The following is an 18,429-nucleotide window of genomic DNA, read 5'->3' as shown; positions in this document are numbered from 1 at the left end:
TATTACTGAGAGAACTTGTCTGCAGCCATCCACTAATCACAGAGGCATGTTTAAACTCATTTTCCTTGGAATAAACATTTCTATGTATGAACTGGAACCCTAGTAGAAATGTTTTTACTTCACCTCATAAGACTGCTTGTAATATTTACGTGTTGAGATGACTACCAGATTACAACTAGGTGTAACTGCTTGTTGAAACAAGAGGGCTTATTTTAGGGTCTTACCCCCAGAAATTCTGGTAAAGGAATACTAGGGTGGAGCCTGGGAAACATTTTTTTTTTAAAGCTCCTAGATGGTTCCAGAGAACAGTCAGGTTTGGAGCCACTGCTTTACACCAATCAGATTTACACTACTATAAAGTAAAGAGATTTCAGGAATTAGAGACTTGGACATAGCTATCCCGGGGTGCAAGAGTTGTTGCTATTTCTCACCTAAAGTTTTCAGTATGATTAACCTGAGAAATTGTGAGACCAAATTTTTTAATTTTAAGACAACTCTAATGCACTCAAAAGTGTTGCCTTTCATGCGTGTTTCTGCCATCTGTTCTGGTCTTTCTACCATGGTTTTGGTGACATCTCAGCATCTGAGAGTAGATGTTCAAGGCTAAACTGTGGGTGTTACCTTATTTCAGTGAGAACTACTTTGGTTTCTTTATTTCTTTGCTTTGGTTTACCCCTGTTCTCACCCTAACCCCCTAAAGACAGTTGCATTTATTTTGGGGTGGAGTTAGGATTTGTATAATTTTTAAATGATCACAAGCAATTCTGATGCAGGTTACTCTAAATGAGAGCCACTCCCTTATTATTTCTTCATTACTACCAGTGAAAAACAGTATCATGTTCAATACAGGACAGCAAAAGTCTTGAGAGATCTTCTCAGGTCTTCATGGCAAACTTTTTTCCCCCCTTAGCAGAGGAGGAAGTATGATTTTGTATTTCAAAATTATTTGATTCCAGATATTGTTAAGCTGTTCTTAGTGGCAACTTACCACTTGTGCTATAAATTGTCTTATATGTTATAAATACAGATAGAAGAGGAGTTATGGGAAGAGGAATTTATTGAACGCTGTTTCCAAGAAATGCTGGAAGAGGAGGAAGAACATGAGTGGTTTATTCCAGCTCGAGATCTTCCACAAACTATGGACCAAATCCAGGACCAATTTAATGACCTTGTTATCAGTGACGGCTCTCCTCTGGAAGATCTTGTGGTAAACAGTTATTTTTCCTCTTTTTAAAACCTAGCTCATCTTGCCTATAAGTGGAAAAACCAGCCACCATCTGTTTAAGAAGAGTGCTGCATCTCGTCCCTTCAGAGCCCCCACCAGTCTTACTCATGACGTGGAGTGACTGCTAGCCATGCTCTGGAGCTAGTCTTAGACCAAACAGTCTTCTGGCCACTGCTTTTAGTTGTGATACTAAAAAGTTACATAAATATCTTAAAGAATTAATACAAGTAAACACAATATTTTCAATGACTTGCCTGTACATAAGTGGCTTGAACAGGGTTTGCTCTTTAACCTTACCCTAGACACTTGATAAAGTTTGTAAAATTTCAGCAGAAAGGATTTTCAGAAATCTTTTCCTGGCTCAGGGTTTTAGTTGAGGTACTTCACTCCGTTTAGAACTGTGACTTAATAAGGACTTATACAAACTTTAGGCAGAAAAGGGGCACATACCTACTTGCCTTTTTAGTTGTTTGCAGTATCTCATGGCCAATCGTATATTTGAAGTAAAAGGTTTCTCCAAGAATTGTGATAGCTAAGTATTAGCATTGGACTAGAACCAAATGTCCTTCACTAAAATTAAGATAAATAATTTTCAGAAATCAAAATTTTCACTAAACCTGAATGTTAGTCCTTCATCTGTGTTTACAATTCCAGTTGCTTCTGCAAGACAATTCTCTAGAATTTGCTCACAGGACTTGTTATTTTTTTATTTATTTGTTTGTTTGTTTGTTTATTTTTGTCTTCTGTTCACTGAGCAGCAGTTTCCTAACCTGGCTATACATCATAATTATCTTTGAAACAATAGAGGAAAAAAATTCTGTTTCTAAGCTCCACCCAGTCCTGCAGAAATCAGTCTCCTAGGCATGTTCATTTGGGGGAATGTTGAAATTGCACTGTGCTATAGCGCCTATGTTGCAGTAAGTGATGATAACCCAGTTGAGCTGATATGTGATCTGAATTATTTTGGGATATACTTGTTATGGCTACATTAATCACTCCACAAATAATTCTTAATGCTTGATAAGTAATATATACCTTTAATGTGGATCTGGTATAAGTCCATAATACAGAACATAATGTATTTTATGCTGACTTTTTGCAATGAATTTGTTCTTTGGTAGCTACTAACAGATTGCACATCCAAGAATACTGCTTCTTTATTTAAACTTCACACTTTAGAAGTATAGATATATTTCCTTTGAGGGAAGACAGAGACTGCCCTGTTCAAGGAATTGATTGTATATAAATTATAATATTAAAATTATTGCTCTAACATGTTAAATATTAATACTTTGGTCTTGAAGTAAGTGATGTGTAGGGGTCAGATTCAATTTAAAAGCCTGCCAGCATACCTGCACTTAGAAGAGCTTGAAGGTCCATCCTTTTTCCATTTTTGTTTTTTAACCTGAAGTCCTGGATGTGGCAGAGGAAAATTCCTAGTTATTCTTCCCAATCCTCTGACACATCCACTTAAAGTAACATTTGAATTTTGGAAGAATGCTGATGCCGGTCTCTAAGGCTCTTAGAGACTTTGCCTCATTCCCACTTCTTTAAGTGCTTTAAAACTCCCAGAAGGAGTGACTTATCCAAGGTTACATAGGAAGTTAAAGGCAGAGCTGAGATTCAGGCTTAGGTCTTCTATTTCCCATGTAGTTTTCTTTTCTTGTTAAATACCAGCCTTCCTGTTGGAATTAGAAGACAGCAATTCATATTCTTCACGAAGATTATAAAGTAAAAACATTCCATAAACAATTCCCCAGTCACTTTAATCATAATTGCCACACTTGTTTTCCATGTTTGCATAATTTTAAAAAGTTAACATAGTTAAATCCACAATTCCTATTGACTGCCATTTTTTCTTAGTTTCTGTGCAGATCATTTACTTCTGGTTACACCTAAGCAAACAGTTTCCGTTCCTGTCTCTTTAGAAAGGCTGATATAAATTGATATAATACATACTGCTTATACCTGGTTCTTACTTTTCCTGCCTTAGATTTTGGGTTGTTTAGATCTGAGTTCTTGATTTTTTTTTTTTCTTCTTGTATTTTGTAGACGATGTTTTTGCATGTGGATCTGGGTTGAATGCTTCTGAGTATCTGGAACCATCTGTTAATGAGCGTGCTTTTTTATGTACTTATTTTCCAGGTCAAGAGCAATCTGAATCCAAATGCAAAGGAGTTTGTTCCTGGGGTGAAGTACTAAAATATTTGAGTAGATGGGGCCCTCTTTTGGTGGATGTAGCACAATTTCCACACTGTGAAGGCAGTATTAGAAGACTTACTTGTAAAAGCTCTCTCGTCACTGTGTTACACTTATGCATTGCCAAAGTTTTGTTAGTCTTGCATGCTTAATAAAAGTGCTGAGACTGTTATTAAGTAAAAAGCTGTCAAACATTTACTGAAAATAGAATTGTTTCCATGGCTTGATGTGAAGACAGCAAGGGAAGAAGCACCAGTCAAGTTGTGACAAAGTACCAAATTAAATGTTAACCTCTAAATCTTACCTTACTGTCTGTTGCGATGCTGAACTGGTTTCTTAGGATGAACTAGCAACTTGTTAATGCCAAGACCTTTTTGAATTAGTAAATCTAAGTTAAGTCCAAATGCTAAGGAAATTTCTCAATTCCCATAATACCCATTTCAATTGCATTTGCTCCCATTATAAAACAAAGAGTCCCCCTTTTCTAAGAAGAACAGCTAGTTAATTTGAAATAATTTATTAAAGACATGTCTTTGGTTATTGAGGTTACAGGTAATGAAAAGAAAATTATTGCTGACTTTTGTGGCATGTTACTGTGTCAGAAATGTTGAATTCTCCTAATACATCTGCAGAGATATGTGACTTAAGAATTGCATATTCTAAGGAGTATTCTACATCATACTGTGTGAAGTCTTAACGTTTGACCAACCAATAATCCTATTGAGCAAAGAAATTGTAACATTATGGTTGAGTGGTGCTTTTCCTTGCATTGTTAACCATCACAATAGTCTACAGCACAACTTTTCTTTTAACAAAGCTAGAACAGTTTTGGCTTCTTAAACTTCATATTTGGGTAGGTTAAGCTGCCATACGTGTTCAGTGTGAATAGTGTTTAAGTTGAAAATATTGTAAAAAAATTATATTTTTTCAAAAATATTTAAAAAAATAAATAATAGTAGAACTGAGCTGGTGTTTGTGTTTATTGGGTGCTGGGATGCAGACTTTCCAGGGGTGATGTCTGCGCCAGTGATATCCTGCTGCATCAGTCCTGCGGGGTGTGCCGAGACAGCAGGTTTTTATGTCTTGTTCATAGCCTACAAGACAGGCTGTGTAGCTGACCCTTCCTTTCCCGTCCTTGGTCTGCTCAGGCTGTCTGGTCAGGACAGCCAGGTTAAGAACCTTCTGGCCATCATAGTGCTGGCCCTGCTCCATAATCCAACCTCCACTGTGGCTCCTGAGCCTCACAAGTCATGGCTGGTCTAATTGGGTTGGTTTGCTATTTTGATTCACCCAGACTTTGTCCCCCTCCCCACCACAAGTGATTTATGTCTGCAGCCAATCATTTTGTGGGCCAGGCTGTCAGCCAACTGTTTCCACACACAATGCTACCTCACGAACCTACTCAACCCTTGATAACACCTTTTGTTCTCATTTGGGCTTTTTTGGCTTACGAGAATTTCAGTCTTTGTCATTGAAACTTTTCTCTGCCTTTGGCCTAGAGCAGGGTCAGTATCATAATGCTAGCAGTAATGAATTCATGACCGGTGAAGTCCTTGGTTTTTTTTCCCCCTAGCAATGTAAAGAGCAACATGGGAAGATTCTCAAAAAAAGTTATATAGTTTGATTTGATTCTGGCCCATGTTCTCCTGGGTGGTCCACAGGTGTGAGCACCTGTGCCCCGGTGCGCTCTAATCACTTCAATAATCATGGGCAGATGGCTTTTTAAAGAAGCTATGAAGCACAGACATTCTGCCTTTTTTTTTTTTTTTTTTTTGGTGGTGGTGGGGTGAGCCTTAATACAACCAGCCTCCCCCTGTTCCCCCCATTGTCTTAAAATCTCAGGTACTGTAAGTGACGGGCTGTCATGCACAAGGCTTACAGGACTTTCCTTTCTCAGCTACTGCAAATTATAAAACACTAAACTCACTTCCTTCGCGTGAAATCATAGCAACCCTAGAGCGTGAGGTAGAGCTTCCCCTTTGGGCTTCTGAAGCTGTCTACTTTTTTTAGGCTGTATATCTCTATGGGAGCAGAAACCCTCACCTTGGCTCCCACTGAGTGCCCAGTGGTGGGTTTGAACTGTGGTCAGTAGCCCAGTGCCTAACCCACTGCGCCCCCAGGGCAATTCGCATAGTGTAGTATAATTAGGGATTATTTAAAAAATTAGAACTTTTCATGATTAAGAACAAAGACTAGTTGGACTTTCTAGATATGAGCATGTGTTTAACCTTTCTGGGCCTCAGTTCCCAACATTTGTGAAATGGCACTAACAGCATGTATCTCAGGATGGTTTGAAAAGCTAGTGTACAGCTAACCACATTAGAGAGTATTTGCACATAGCAAGTCCTACTTAAATGATGGCTATAATTGCTAATAAGGAGTCATCTAGAGCAGGGATTGGCAAACTTGAGACAAAGGAGCCAACCCTGCTCCTCAACAATTTAGAAATTCTGTGAGAAGAAAGGAAATAAGGAAAACGTAAAGTAAACTGATAATTTTATTTTAATGTTCCGTTATACTTCACAGCCATATGTATGTACCAAAAGAGCAGTACATGGCTCATGAGCAGCTGACCCCTCAAGACTAAACTTGTCATTTTTATTGACCTTTTCCTATTTACAGGGACATGCACATTTGAAAATACTTTGCTGTTTACATACAAGCATCTGTATTCCAGGTAGACAACAGGAGAGTTCAGACCAGCAGCTACTCAATTTTAAATCCCTTGGGACAAATGAATTACCCCACTGGACTTTGACATGGCATTAGAGTAGTCATCCTGTTGTCACAATGGAAGGAATCCCGGGCGGCCCAACGGTTCAGTGCTTGACTGCTGACTGAAAGATCCACTGTTGAAACCCACCAGCAGCTCTGGGACAAAAGACCTGGACATCTTACATCATGATTCCCGCCTAGAAAAACCCTATCGGTCAGTTCTGCTCTCTTCCATAGGTTCACTGTGAGTCCGAATCAGCTTGATGGCACACAACAGCATTGAAAAGATGGCTTAAGTGAGATCTGACTGTGCTGCATCAGTCTTCCACGTGATACAGTGCTTGTGCAGCATCATGGAGTGCAAGATGAGGCTGCCTGTGACTGGAGTTATTAGCTCATTAGCTCTAACTGGCCTAGATTCTGTCAAGGGACCCTGAAGGGAACAATGTTTCAGTGTACCAGTAACCTCTTTGTGGCCCACACCAGTTGGGGAATTCTGCTCTTTCTCATATAAAATGGCTAAGTAGCCTCACCCAAAATCAATATAAACTTGATCCAGTTCATATCCTCTTGGGGATGCTCAATAGATCACCGAGATGAAAGCCGAGTAATTTGGGTCTCAATTTGTCAACCCTCCCACAAAAGCCACAGAACTCTCGCCCATCCGTACCTTTCCTGAAAGTAATTTTTTAGACCTTGGTGCACACAGACCCAGTTTCTGTATTTGTTGGAGTGTTTTCTGGAACTGGAAACTCTGCTTTGGGCTTTGAAAATCCTTTGAAGACTGGACAGATAGGAATGTACTTCAAAAAGGCCGTCCTTTTAACCATGCCCATGCCAATAGGGAAGTCGTAGCTCTTGAGGCTGGCGGATGTCTCACTGTTGGCATGGGCCCCAGCTTTCCACTGTATCAGACCTCGTTCCTCTGGGCTCCCTGGAAGAGAGCAGTGTGGTCACTTAGCAGGGCAGTGACACTTTCTCACCTCAGAGCTATGTAGTCCTGAGGCAGACTTCAGGAATCCAGTCTTTGAATCCAGAAAAATTATTCAATGTGGGACTTCTAAGCTCCCAACAATTAGAATTCTCAGGAACAATAAAGGAAACTGGTTATTGTTAATATTACTGGAGTGCTTATAGGGTCATAAAGCCCTGTACTGAGAGTAATTGTTAACTGAGAACTATGAGAGTAGCTAGTGTGTGCTGGTCAGTGGGGGTGTGGGGGTGTGTGGCCCTGGCCCTAAATAGTGCCCAACCTGCCCTTGGGGCAGGGAAGTATATTTAGAAAGCCTGTGAAGACACCCTGGTGGCACTGTGGATCAAGCATTAGACCTAACTGGATGGTTCAAAGGGTGGCTGCTCCCAGAAGACTGACAGCCTGAGTAGTTCTGTTCTGCCTGTAGGGTGAGCGGCAAGCAGTCAGAACCAACCTGACTGCAGTGGGTTGGTTTTTCTTCCTCCAGTATTCTTTCATATTTGGGAAATAACCTTTCTTATTTTTATAATGCAAACCTCTGAAAATCAATCTAAGTAAAGTCATAGGGATCCACAAAAGTGATTTTTCACAATGAGGGGAATTATTTCATGGAGGGAGGGGCAGGGAAGTGTGAGGTAACCTGCGGCTTTTGCTTGAGGACTGGGGTTGACATGGGTAACCCGTGTAAGTCTAGAGGAAGTGGGGAGAGAGTTGCCTGTGCTTGGCATGCTGATTGAGTGAATGAACACCAGGAGATTCACTGGGAAGCTAGCAGCACAAGGTGGAAACTCCATGTAGACCAAATGTACCCGAGAATCTCAGAGGAAAGAGCACTAAAGGGGGGCCGAGCCTTCCGGAAAGGCTAGCTTGAAGGGTGGGGAGGGAGGCTGGAGAGACTGCTGTCTGGTAGCACACAGAAGCCAGCCCAGAGCTTGCTCCCTCAAGCAAACCAGTGCGTCTCCTCTCCACATCCCTGCATGGACTACTCTCTCCGTTTCCCGGGGCCTTGCTAGTCTCTCATCTAGGAAAAGTCCTCTTGCGTCATTGACTTTAAATCCAGCATTATTTCCTATCTTGTGCTAAGAACACCTCAAAACAAACGGACACGTTTTGCACTTCCCCTTGGTGTCTGACCGAGAGCCAAGCAGTGAGCTCTGCCACCACTGGCTCAGCTAAAGGTTACCTCTCTGAAGTTGGGCTGTGGACAGGAGGAAAAAAAGAAGGCATAAATAAAATGGCCCATTAGCAAGGACAGGGACAGCTATGCAGTGCTATCATCCAGGTCTCAGTGTTTGAGTCAGATCTGAGTGTGAGTCCAGGTTGTGACCTTAGGCAAGTGACTTAACTCTATGTTTCAGTTTTCTCATCATTAAATTTTGAAGGACTGTTGAGGATTAAGTGTCAAAGTAGAAGCCTTTCTAGTCCACAGGGTGGCAAGTGTCAGGCAGATGAGGAGGCCTTCCACCTTACCAGAGTTCCTATATAACACGTTCATCTGTCACTTTATTGTCCTGGATCCACAAGATGGCCTGTCCCACTCCCCAGCCCCAACTAACTCCAAATTGGGTGGGTGGGGGGTATAGTACCGTTGACAGCTACACCCATCCACCAGCTGCTACCAGGAGTTCTTTATCATTTGGTGTTACCTTAAAGTCTCCCAGAGAGCCCTGGCCTTCCTGTCCACTCCCCACCCACTTTTGAGCCTCTGACTCATGTGTTCTGTGAGGAGAGCCTCCTGGGTCTTCAAAAGGAGGGAGGCATGCAGGGCCTGGGGCTTTTGGTTTGTTGGTTTCCAAGTCAGTCAGTGACCGGGTGGAGGGGTAATGTCCTGCTCTCTCTCCCCAATCCCTTAATTGTCACACTATATTGCTAGTCATTAACCCCTGTCTCCTCTAGCCCAGGTATCCTGAGACCTACTAGACGCAGCGGTTCTCGACCTGTGGGTTGCAACCCCTTTGGGGGTTGAACCGCCCTTTCACAGGAGTCACCTGGCTCATAACAGTAGCAAATTACAGTTATGAAGTAGCAAAAATAATTTTATGGTTGGGCGGTCACCACCACATAAGGAACTTGTATTAAAGGGTTGCAGCATTAGGAAGGTTGAAACCACTGTACTAGAGGGAGGCAATGTGGAGTAGTGGCTTAGAGGCAGGCCACAGACTGCATCGACTAGACTGAAATCTTCCATTTGTAATGTCTTTGTGTCCAACTGAATCACTTAACCTCTCTGGTTCTGATTTCTATAGCCTTGCAGGATGAGTTTTAAAGATAAGATACAGTGATACCTTGATTGTTAATTCATTACAAATTTGTGTTCAAATACCAAAAAGTTTGAGAACTGAACATATTCCTAAGAAATTGTGGAAAACCAAATTATTAGTTTGAAGCCCCAAAATTACACCTATAAGTTCACTATGGAGGCGTTCAGCCTTCTCACAGCACTGCCTTGAGTCATTTCTGATTTATCTGAATTAACAGTAACGTTTCACCTTCTGTGATGGTCTGAGTTCTTTGTTTCATGGTTAACGATTTCACACCTTTTACTACAATAGCCGCTTTAATCACTTTTCTTTTTTTATACTGATAATGTCTACTTAATCATGTATTCATCCGCCAAATCAGGCAAGTGGTAGCGACCTGATTCAATTTTTGCAATGATCTCTTTCTAACTTTATTGTGGTTCTCGGAGTTTTCCTCTTAGCTTTACTGCCAGTATACTTTCGTTGGAGCCATGGTTACGACATTTTACACAAATGAAATGCAAAAAGAGCTCGGTGACAAAAGTTTCAATGCAGTAACACAAGCACTGTATGTTGTCCGAGCGAGAACAGCACTTAAACTGAAGAATCATCACCCCTTGGTGTCCAGGGTGAGACACAAAGTGAGGCTCACTCTCAGCCCATGCAAGGTTTGCTAAGTCCAATTTTCAGTTCAACTATTGAGTGAAATTATGAATAGATTTTTTTGAACTGTGCTGGAAAATTCAAGCTTAGAGCCATTCGACAATTGAGGTATCACTGTACTTAGCTCAATATTGACCTGGAGTAGGTGTTTGATGGATGCTTACATTAGAGAATCTGGTAACATTGTTTTTATACATTCACTAGGCCCATTTTTTGGGTAACCCCCCCCAAAAAATGGAATCCCTCCCCCAAAGCTTTATATTTATTTATTTTTTTTTACAAAACAACCTTATCACCTTCAAACTACTCTCCATTATACTTAATATATTTGTCAAATCTGTGATTCCATTCTTGGAAACATTTTTCAAACTCATCTGTTTAGAAGGCTGGCAGCACCTCCCTCTTTTTTTCACCTCTTCTACTTAGTCGTCAAATCGCTGTTCTTTAATGTCCCTCTTCATTCGCAGAAAAAAAAAAGACTTAAGGAGTGATGTCAGATAAATGTGGGGCAAGAGAGGCATGCCGTTTTTGCCAAAATTTGCACACTGAGATGGTTGCATGAGCAGGTGTGTTGTGACAAAATCAGTCCCCAGTCTGCCGCAAATCAGATTTTTTTTGGTCGCACACTGTTAGACAATATTTTCAGAACCTCTGAATAGAAAACTTGGTTAACAAACAGTCTGGCCTGGTGGAATGAACTCCAAATGCACTCTCCCCATCGTATAAAAAAGCAAAGCATCGTCTTGGTCTTTGATTTCACTTGAGCTTTTTGGGGGCGAGGCGACCATGGCATTTTCCACTAGCTTGACTGATACTTGGTTTCGGGGACATAATAGCACCCTGTCTCATCACCAGTAATGACCTTGGGGAAAAAGTCCGGGGTGCTTCAGAGCTGTTCTTTCAAAGCACAGCGTGTTTCCACTCAATGCTCTTTTTCCTGGTCAGTCAGAACCCGAGGCACAAATTTCGCAGTGACCCTTCTCATTCCCAAATCGTCCGTTAAAATTCACTGAACCGAGCTCCAAGATAGTACAGATAACTTCCCCATCTCTTCAATGGTCCGTCATCAGTCTTCCAGCACAAGTGCATGAATTTTGTTGACGTTTTTGTCCATTCAGGAAGTTGACAGCCAGAACGAGGTTTGTCATCAATAGACATGTCACCTTTTTTGAACACCAAAACCACTCATACACTTAAGTTATTCCCATAGCACTGTCCTTGTAAGATGTGTTCAACATCACAACAGTTTCTGCGGCATTTTTCCCAAGCAGGAAACAAAATTTCACAGTCACATGCTCTTCTCTTTTTTTTGTGGCTATCTCAAAAAACAAGGCTCCAGAGAAACGGCTTTTACGAAGAAATTCACTGTGACAGGAGAGAACCTTCCCAGGCGATGCCACTGGGGGCACTAATGCAGGGTGACTTGGTCAATACTCACCTAGCAGGAAAAATGTGTGCTACAAAAGCTCCACCCAGCGGAAGCTTTTTTTTTTTTTTTGGAGGTGGGGAGGGGAGCCCTTGTATGTGGGTCAAGAGGATTCCCAGGGACCTCAAGAAGTAGCTTCCACAATCCATGCAAAAAGCATTAGGACCAAAGGGAAGTGATAGGAGCACGTTTGGAGAGGATGCTAATTAACTGATGGCATATTTATGTCTGTCCTCTAAGAAAAAGAATGGAGCCTCTCTACATGGTGACCTACAGCCTTCAAGAAAGAGGCCAACAATTGATCTCTCTGTCTGGCGCCACGCAGGAAAGAGGAGAGTCAGGAATAAGAAGAGGCAATGCAATGTGTGGCTAACTGCTTCTATGAGCCACTGCTTCCTTCACTTTGAGGCTAGAACTGAATGGTGCCTGGCCACCATTACCTTTTGATCAAAGAATGATAGTAGAATCTTGATCAAAAGGAAAAAGGCAGGAGAGAATTTTATAGCCTCATGGAATCCAGGCTTTCTGGAGACATGAAGGCTTGCTGAATACTTGAAACTACTGCTTTAAAATTAACCTCAAACCAAAAATAGCCACTGTTGTCATCTTGAAACCTAATAATGGTTTGACTGCACAGGTAAAAATGTCTGCTTTGAGCAGTCAGCTCTTCTAAGATGTATTTATATGAGATCAAATTGATAACAGCAACTCAGATGATTAGCTAGGTGCCCCAGAGGGAAGTTGATGTTAACGGGAAGAAGGATTCAAAAAGGGTGGAAATGTTTGCCCAATTCCAGCCGCATCTGTCACTGAAATGTACATGTCCAACAAAATGCACAATAAGAACACATTCTTCTAGAGAAGATAAGACAACAAGATCTAAGAATGACTCCCCGGCCACCATCCAAGATCTATGAACATGTGTTCCTTGGGTCCCACCCTCCCTCAGGCTCAGCACACACTCCACCAGCCCTTCTCTCAGAGGGGTCTGCGCTGTGACCATCTAGTGGAGGGCAGAAGTCTAGCTTAGTTCTTCGCCCTCCCTCCAACGTCTGAATCATACCTGGCACTGTGTTATCCAGAATGAAAGCGAGGCACCCGCCCACAAACATCTCTGTGGTCAGCAGCACAGTCAGAATCTGGTCCACTTCGGGGATGCCTGTGGAATGGTCCAAGGCTCTTAAGACGGAGCATCATGACATCACCTTGTGGGCAGGGGGGATCCAGGGACTTTCTCATGCACAGCCTAGCCTCCCTGGGACAGAGACAGCACCAAAGAAAGCCTTTCCAGAGGCAGAGAGGGCTGAGCCCTCTTTCTTGCCTTTCATCTCTCCCTCTCCCAGTTCTGCCCGTTGCTAGTTGCTGACTTGGGATAAATCACTCAGAGATCCACTTCCCTTATCTGTAAAACGGGGATGGTAATCATCTACCTCACAAAGCTGTTGTGAACTTTAGATGGGTAAAACCCATTATGGAGCCACAGTGTCTTAAACAAGGACACTTGCTAATTATCCTCCCCACTCCTGGTTAATACCCAGAGTTGGGCAGGATTTGTGGAGGCTTTTTTTTTAATGCTCCTTTTGGGAAGCTGGCTGTGCTCAGTGTCGTGGGCCCGGATCCCCCCTCCCTCAGATGTGCAAACTGGCTGAAGCACCTGTGTTGATGGCGCCGGGGTTGGACTCCAGGTAATTGGGCAATGTGAGCCCGAAGAACATGGAAAAGCCCAACACAAAGAGGTTCCGAGAGGAGTTCATGTCCACGAACTGCAGGTTGGACAGTCCCACGGCCGTAATCATCCCTAGGATCGTGCAGGAGAATCGCTGAAGCACTGTCTGGGTGGAACCCCACCAGTCTGCACACAGCCCATACCCCCACTCCTCAGCCTGGGGCCCTGCACTCACCAAACAGAGTACAGAACATGCCCCCCAAAATGGGGTCGGGAAGCGAAGCAAACAGGGCCGTGAACTTGCCAATGGTGCCCAGGATCAGCATGATGCCTGCGCCATACTGCACCACACGCCTACTGCCCACCTGCAGGGAGAGTAGGGGCGGGGCCAAAGTGTGGCCTAGGGAAGCAAGGCAAAGCTGGGGTTAAGACTAGGGAGGGATTAGTGCTGCTCAGGTGGGCCGGTACCTTGGTGATCCCCAGAACACCAATGTTTGGGCTGGACGAAGTGGAGCCGTTACCGGTACCCAACAGGCCGGCAATAATGCAGCAGATGCCTTCAGTGAAGATGCCCCTGGAAGGAAAGGGCAAATGGGGGACTTGGCCCAGTCCTACCCCTGCGACTGATTACACAATAAGCAGAGTAAGCACAGGTGTACATGTGCTTGCTTATTAATCTGCAGTGAATCCAGCCCCTCAACAGTCACGGAGGAATGCGCATCCTCGATCCATAAGGAAAATGAAGTTTAGAGAGAGTGATAAGCCCAAGTCCACACCTCTGGGACCCAACCCGACATCTGCATCCTGGGGGGTGGCCAGGCGGGTATACCTGTTGATAGCATGTACTGGAGGGGGTGGTGCACCAGCCAGGCGGGCACAAGCATAGTAATCGCCAATGGACTCAATGATGCCTGCCAGGGTAGCACTGAACATGCCCAGGACAGCAGCTGCAGTCACTGTGGGCAGTCCCCACTGACCTGGGTCAGAGAGAGAGAGGAGGCCTTGAGGGCACTGGGGGATGGGGGGTGGGATCTGAAATAGATCAGAGAGTAGTAGTGGGTGGGTAAGGAGGCATGAGACTGAATGAAACGGCCTGTCTCACAGTAAATGTAGCTCATGCTATTTATAATGTCATCAGCTGGACCGAGGACACCAGGGGGTTCTCAGGCCCAGAGAGGGTTGCTCACATGGGTAGGGGATGCGGATCCAAGGTGCAATTGCCATGATGTCCCCACGGGCGTCCGTCCGTGCCTGGTAGCCATAGGCTGATGGGTCTGTGGGCAGCACATCTGTCAGCGTCAGGACATAGCAGAGCAGCCACACGGTCATGATGGCCAGGACAATCTGAAGTGGGGTGGGACGAGGGCACACTGAGGACACTGAAGGGGCAGCCTCAGGCTCAGCCTTTGCCCAGGTGCTAGCTCAGACTCCAGCTCCAGCCCTGCTCCAGCACCAGGCTTGGCCCTCATCTTGGCTCTTGCCCCACCTCAGCCCCGGGCCCAAGTCCAGCCCCTGCCCTAGTCCCGGCCCCACGCCTGCTAGCTCCTCACGGGAAACATCTTGAAGATCTGGATGCGGAAGAGACTAAGGCCTTTGCCCCAGCGGTACACAGGCAGCAGGAAGGTGAGGTTGCGCAGGTACTGGGAGAAGAGGACGATCAGAAGAATGGAGCTGGGGGCAGAGGCACAAGGAGGCGGTGGCTGGAAGACTAGACTGGGATCAGGGGCCAGAATATGAGGGCAGGACGTGAGGGGCGGGGCCGGGGTTGGGCTGTGTAGGCACCAGGCCTGGTGCCTGCTCACCAAGCTGAGATGCCCCAGTGGGAGCCAGCTCGGTCGCCAGCAGCTTGGAAGACAGAGAGACCAATGAGGGAGACGGTGGGGGTGACTGTGAGAGGCCCAATGTAGCTGAGCAGGGCCCCAGGCAGCCCCATCAGCCCAATTACCACCTCTATCATGCTGGACACCATGATTGCACCCTGGACCTGAGAAGGGCAAAGATCAGCTATCAGTCACCACGGAGAAGCCATGACCTGGCCACCAGCAGGACGACAGCTCCTGCCCTACCGCAAAGCCCTTTCCACCCCAATTTAGCAAAGGCTCTCACTCCCACCTAGTCCCCCCTCAGGTCCAGAGCCCCACTGCCCCCCAAGCAAACTCACCTCTCGTATACGTGGGTGCCAGATATGAGAGGTGTTCAGAGGCAAACTCCAGTTACCATAGATCTCCTCTGAGGGCAGAAACGGACTCTCACACTCAGGGACAGGCGCCAGAGGACCCAGACCCCTGGGCCTCCCTCTCCTCCAGCGAGACCTCGGGAGTGCGCTCACCTTCGGGAGGGCATTTCCATCTCTCCAGGGCTAAGATGGACTTGGCTGGGATCAGAAATGCAAAAGCACTGGCTTGGAACAGTGGCAGCCTGGGAGGAGAGGCACAGGCGACTCACACACGGGTGTAGGCAGAAGGAGGGCCAGGGTACAGAAAAGTCACTGAGGCTCCAGGCAGGACTGCCGCTAATACTTTTGGGGACTCAAGTAAGAGGAACCAGTGGAGGTCCTGTCCCTGCTCAACACCAGCTCCTGCATTGTGAGGGCCGGGCTCAGAGACCCCAACAGCTCAGTTCCTGGGACCAAGCTCCACTCAATCCTCCCTCATTCCCAGCACCCCTCAAACAGCCATCTTCTGGCCACGTAGGCCCAGGGTGTGCCCACAGGCTTATGTGGGCAGCCCTGAGAGAGGAAGAGCCTTTGAAGAGACCCACACAGATCCCAGGAAATGGGGGAGTCCAGGGTTCGAAGTAAACAGTCCAGATGAAGAGGGCAAGAGCCCAGCCGGGGCCTGTCCCTTTAAGCTCACAGACTCCTGTGGTCCTCTAAGTCCAGGGGCCCAGGGTGGGGTCCCAGCTGCCTGCTTTGAGAGAGATGGTCCTGCTGTGGGGGCGGGGTGGGGCAGCTCACCGGATGCCCAATGTGGTCTGGATGAGGGTGGTGATGCCCACACATGTGAAGATGGTGCCAATGAGTTGGCTAACCATATGCTGGTCTCGGCCCACGCACAGCGCCTCTGCCAGGAGGAAGGGCACCGCGATGGTGCCGCTGAAACACGTCAGGTAATGCTGGGGGGTACAGGGAGGGCATGAGGCAGGGGCCAAGGAGATCAGGGGAGCAAGGGCATCTACTGAGCACTGGCACTTCCTCCCGGGGACTCCCGGGGAGTCCTCGCCAGTCATCCCAAAGTCCTGTGGCGCAGACATTCCTCTCTGCTACTGACACCCATTAGCAGGTGACTAAACCTCCCCAAGGCACCCCTGCTTGGTGACAGCCACTGTGTTGACCTATGTCTTCTCTTCCTGTCACCTGGAGTAACCCCGGTGGCCAGGATCAGAGAGAGCCCACAGTGAGGGGTGGGGGTAGAAGCCTGGGGAGACGCCCACCTGGAAGCCCAGCAGGATGCACAGGTACCAAGGTGGGGCGTCCTCAATCTTGTACAGCATGTCAAACTTGGGCTCTGTGGTCAGGGTCGCCAGCGGGGGCCTGGGGACTGCTGAGTGCACAGAGTCATGCTGTGGAGAAGAGAGAAATAGCTCAGGGCAGAGTGGTAGTGGTGGGGGGAGCCTGCCCCAGAGGCCTGTGAACTCAAGAGCGGGGCTCGAGCTTGGAACCCTGCCCCCACCCCTCCCCCGTCAACCCCCACCATCCATCCACCCAGCTGTCACTCAGTCTTGCTTCACTTGGCTTCCCCTTCCCGTGCTTCATGAAGAGGTAGGGAGCCCGAAGTGTTGGCTCTTGGAGTAGTTGGAGCCTGGGCAGTCTAGCCAGGGGTCCTCCTAAGTTAAGGAAGGGGTCGGGGGAGGCAGTGACCAGAGAGAGAGAAGGCCAAGAGGACTAGAGATCCTGGAGAATTGCTCTCTGAGCTGGGCCCAACTCAGCCCCCTCCCCTAGTCTCCTGGAGGTCTTTGGGTTACCACTGAGACCTCTACTGGCCCCGACCGACCGACCGACCCCAGCCCCACAGCCCCCGATGCTCACATTCAGCATGGAGCTGCCCCTCTGGATTGATTCATCAGAAAGAACCCCGAGTTTCTGTCCTTCCAGAGAAAGGGCCCAGCCCCCACCCCACCCTGCCCATCCCCTAGCACCTGTGTCTGGCCCTCGGGGTCCTCCCGGGTATTCATCCTTGGGGCACAGTGGTCAGCAGTTCCTGAGAAGAGGGGATCGCTTTACGGAGGACTTTACACAGCAGACATTGTTCAAAGTAAATCTGTAACCAGAGCCTCAGCCCTGGATTGCGAAAGGGGAGCCCAGGTGGAGGTAACGTATTAACTCTGGCCTCCGTGGTGAAGGCCGCCACGCTTCTGCCCCATTTTCTTCCAGAGGGTTGCCTTCCCTGGGTGCGGGACCTGGTCTAGTTTGCCAAGAGATGGCAGAGAGGGTGGGGGCTGGGGTGGGCAGTGGGGAATCTTGGAAGGTGGCCAAGAACTGGGAGGGGAAGGAGGGGAAGCGTACCTTTAGTATGCACCACACCCTACAGGAGGCCCTTCCCCTTCAATAATGGCCAGTTAATTATTATCATCATCATTATCATCTCCAGAACCACTGTCCTTAGCGCAGAGCAATGTATGTATGTTCACCGTCATGCTTAAGCCCATCATGTTGATTGACATTATCCCTTACAACTGATCTGGAGTTGGTGGGGGGAGGGAGGTGATCTAGAGAGCTGCAAGTTGACCCACATCACACAGGCAGGGAGCAGATCAAAACCCATAAACACTGTCCAGTGACCCTCTAAGCTGGGGTAGAATTGCCCCTGGGGGGGGGGGGTTCTGAGACTGACTCTTCATAGGAGTAGAAAGCTTCGTTTTTCTCCTTCGAAGCAGCTGGTGATTTTGAACTGCAGACCTTCAAGAATGCAGCCCATGTGTAGCCTCTACACCACCAGGGCTCCTGACAGGTAGCAAAGTTCTAGGGAAAACATTTTCTTAAAATTCAGGTTGGTCTGAACTACAGAGCCTCTGCTGTAAAAAAGAATCATATTATATGTGATATCGTTCCCCCAAACACCCCCACCCCCACCAACTTGGGGTCCCCGAGGCACAGAGCTGAGAGACTTCTGGTGAGGGAGCTACCAAGCTTGGCCGTCCCTGTTCTATGTCAGGGTCTGGTGCCCTTCCATTCCTTGCCAGGACCGGCCACGTAATTGATGGGACCCAATGCAAAATGGAAATGGGGAGCCCCTGGTTCAAACATGAAGTCTCTTCGGAGTCTGCATACACTGGAGTCCATGAAGCCAGCACACACACACACACACACACACACACACACAC

General features: G+C 46.6%; 2 protein-coding genes across 7 annotated transcripts in view; one reads left to right on the top strand and one right to left on the bottom strand.

Moving 5' to 3' along the window:
* The window catches only part of PAIP2 (poly(A) binding protein interacting protein 2), a 31,854-nt gene extending 27,465 nt beyond the window's left edge, over nucleotides 1-4,389 (top strand). The window contains exons 3-4 of the mRNA XM_004718196.3: nucleotides 1,028-1,207; nucleotides 3,371-4,389. Coding sequence (XP_004718253.2) covers nucleotides 1,028-1,207; nucleotides 3,371-3,427 — 237 coding nt within the window. The 3' untranslated portion in view covers nucleotides 3,428-4,389. The remainder of the gene's footprint in view (nucleotides 1-1,027; nucleotides 1,208-3,370) is intronic.
* Nucleotides 2,247-17,332, bottom strand: SLC23A1 (solute carrier family 23 member 1). 6 transcript variants are annotated; one of them, XM_045284526.1, is made up of 15 exons: nucleotides 16,811-16,991; nucleotides 16,540-16,668; nucleotides 16,064-16,221; nucleotides 15,437-15,525; nucleotides 15,269-15,336; nucleotides 14,910-15,091; nucleotides 14,658-14,778; nucleotides 14,295-14,451; nucleotides 13,937-14,084; nucleotides 13,576-13,681; nucleotides 13,343-13,472; nucleotides 13,096-13,239; nucleotides 12,505-12,600; nucleotides 6,810-7,073; nucleotides 2,247-2,907 (listed from the first exon to the last, which is right to left on the bottom strand). In XM_045284526.1, exons 1-14 carry the CDS (start codon nucleotides 16,859-16,861, stop codon nucleotides 6,829-6,831), a joined length of 1,824 nt encoding a protein of 607 aa, XP_045140461.1. In that variant the 5' UTR covers nucleotides 16,862-16,991; the 3' UTR covers nucleotides 2,247-2,907; nucleotides 6,810-6,828. The 6 variants fall into 6 exon arrangements, with proteins under 6 accessions (XP_045140461.1, XP_045140463.1, XP_004696709.1 ...); XM_045284528.1 differs by lacking the exon at nucleotides 6,810-7,073 and having other exon boundaries at nucleotides 16,811-16,993; XM_004696652.2 differs by lacking the exons at nucleotides 2,247-2,907; nucleotides 16,811-16,991 and adding an exon at nucleotides 17,245-17,332 and having other exon boundaries at nucleotides 5,904-7,073.
* Between the last annotated feature and the right edge of the window lie 1,097 nt (nucleotides 17,333-18,429).

This window comes from Echinops telfairi, unplaced genomic scaffold, assembly GCF_000313985.2.
Source record: "Echinops telfairi isolate 266 unplaced genomic scaffold, ASM31398v2 ScPeMD7_7469;HRSCAF=8507_0, whole genome shotgun sequence".
Taxonomy (NCBI): domain Eukaryota; kingdom Metazoa; phylum Chordata; class Mammalia; order Afrosoricida; family Tenrecidae; genus Echinops; species Echinops telfairi.
Note: the sequence above shows the minus strand (reverse complement) of the source record. Positions and strands in the feature narration are given on the sequence as shown.

Excerpts from the sequence above, each read along its gene's own strand:
- SLC23A1 (XM_045284526.1), bottom strand. The coding sequence starts at position 16,861 with ATGAAGCACGGGAAGGGGAAGCCAAGTGAAGCAAGACTGAGTGACAGC. Across the intron at positions 14,085-14,294 it reads GATCCGCATCCCCTACCCAT|GTCAGTGGGGACTGCCCACA; the intron begins GTGAGCAACCCT and ends TCTCTGACCCAG. Across the intron at positions 13,682-13,936 it reads CCAGTACATGCTATCAACAG|GGGCATCTTCACTGAAGGCA; the intron begins GTATACCCGCCT and ends CTTTCCTTCCAG.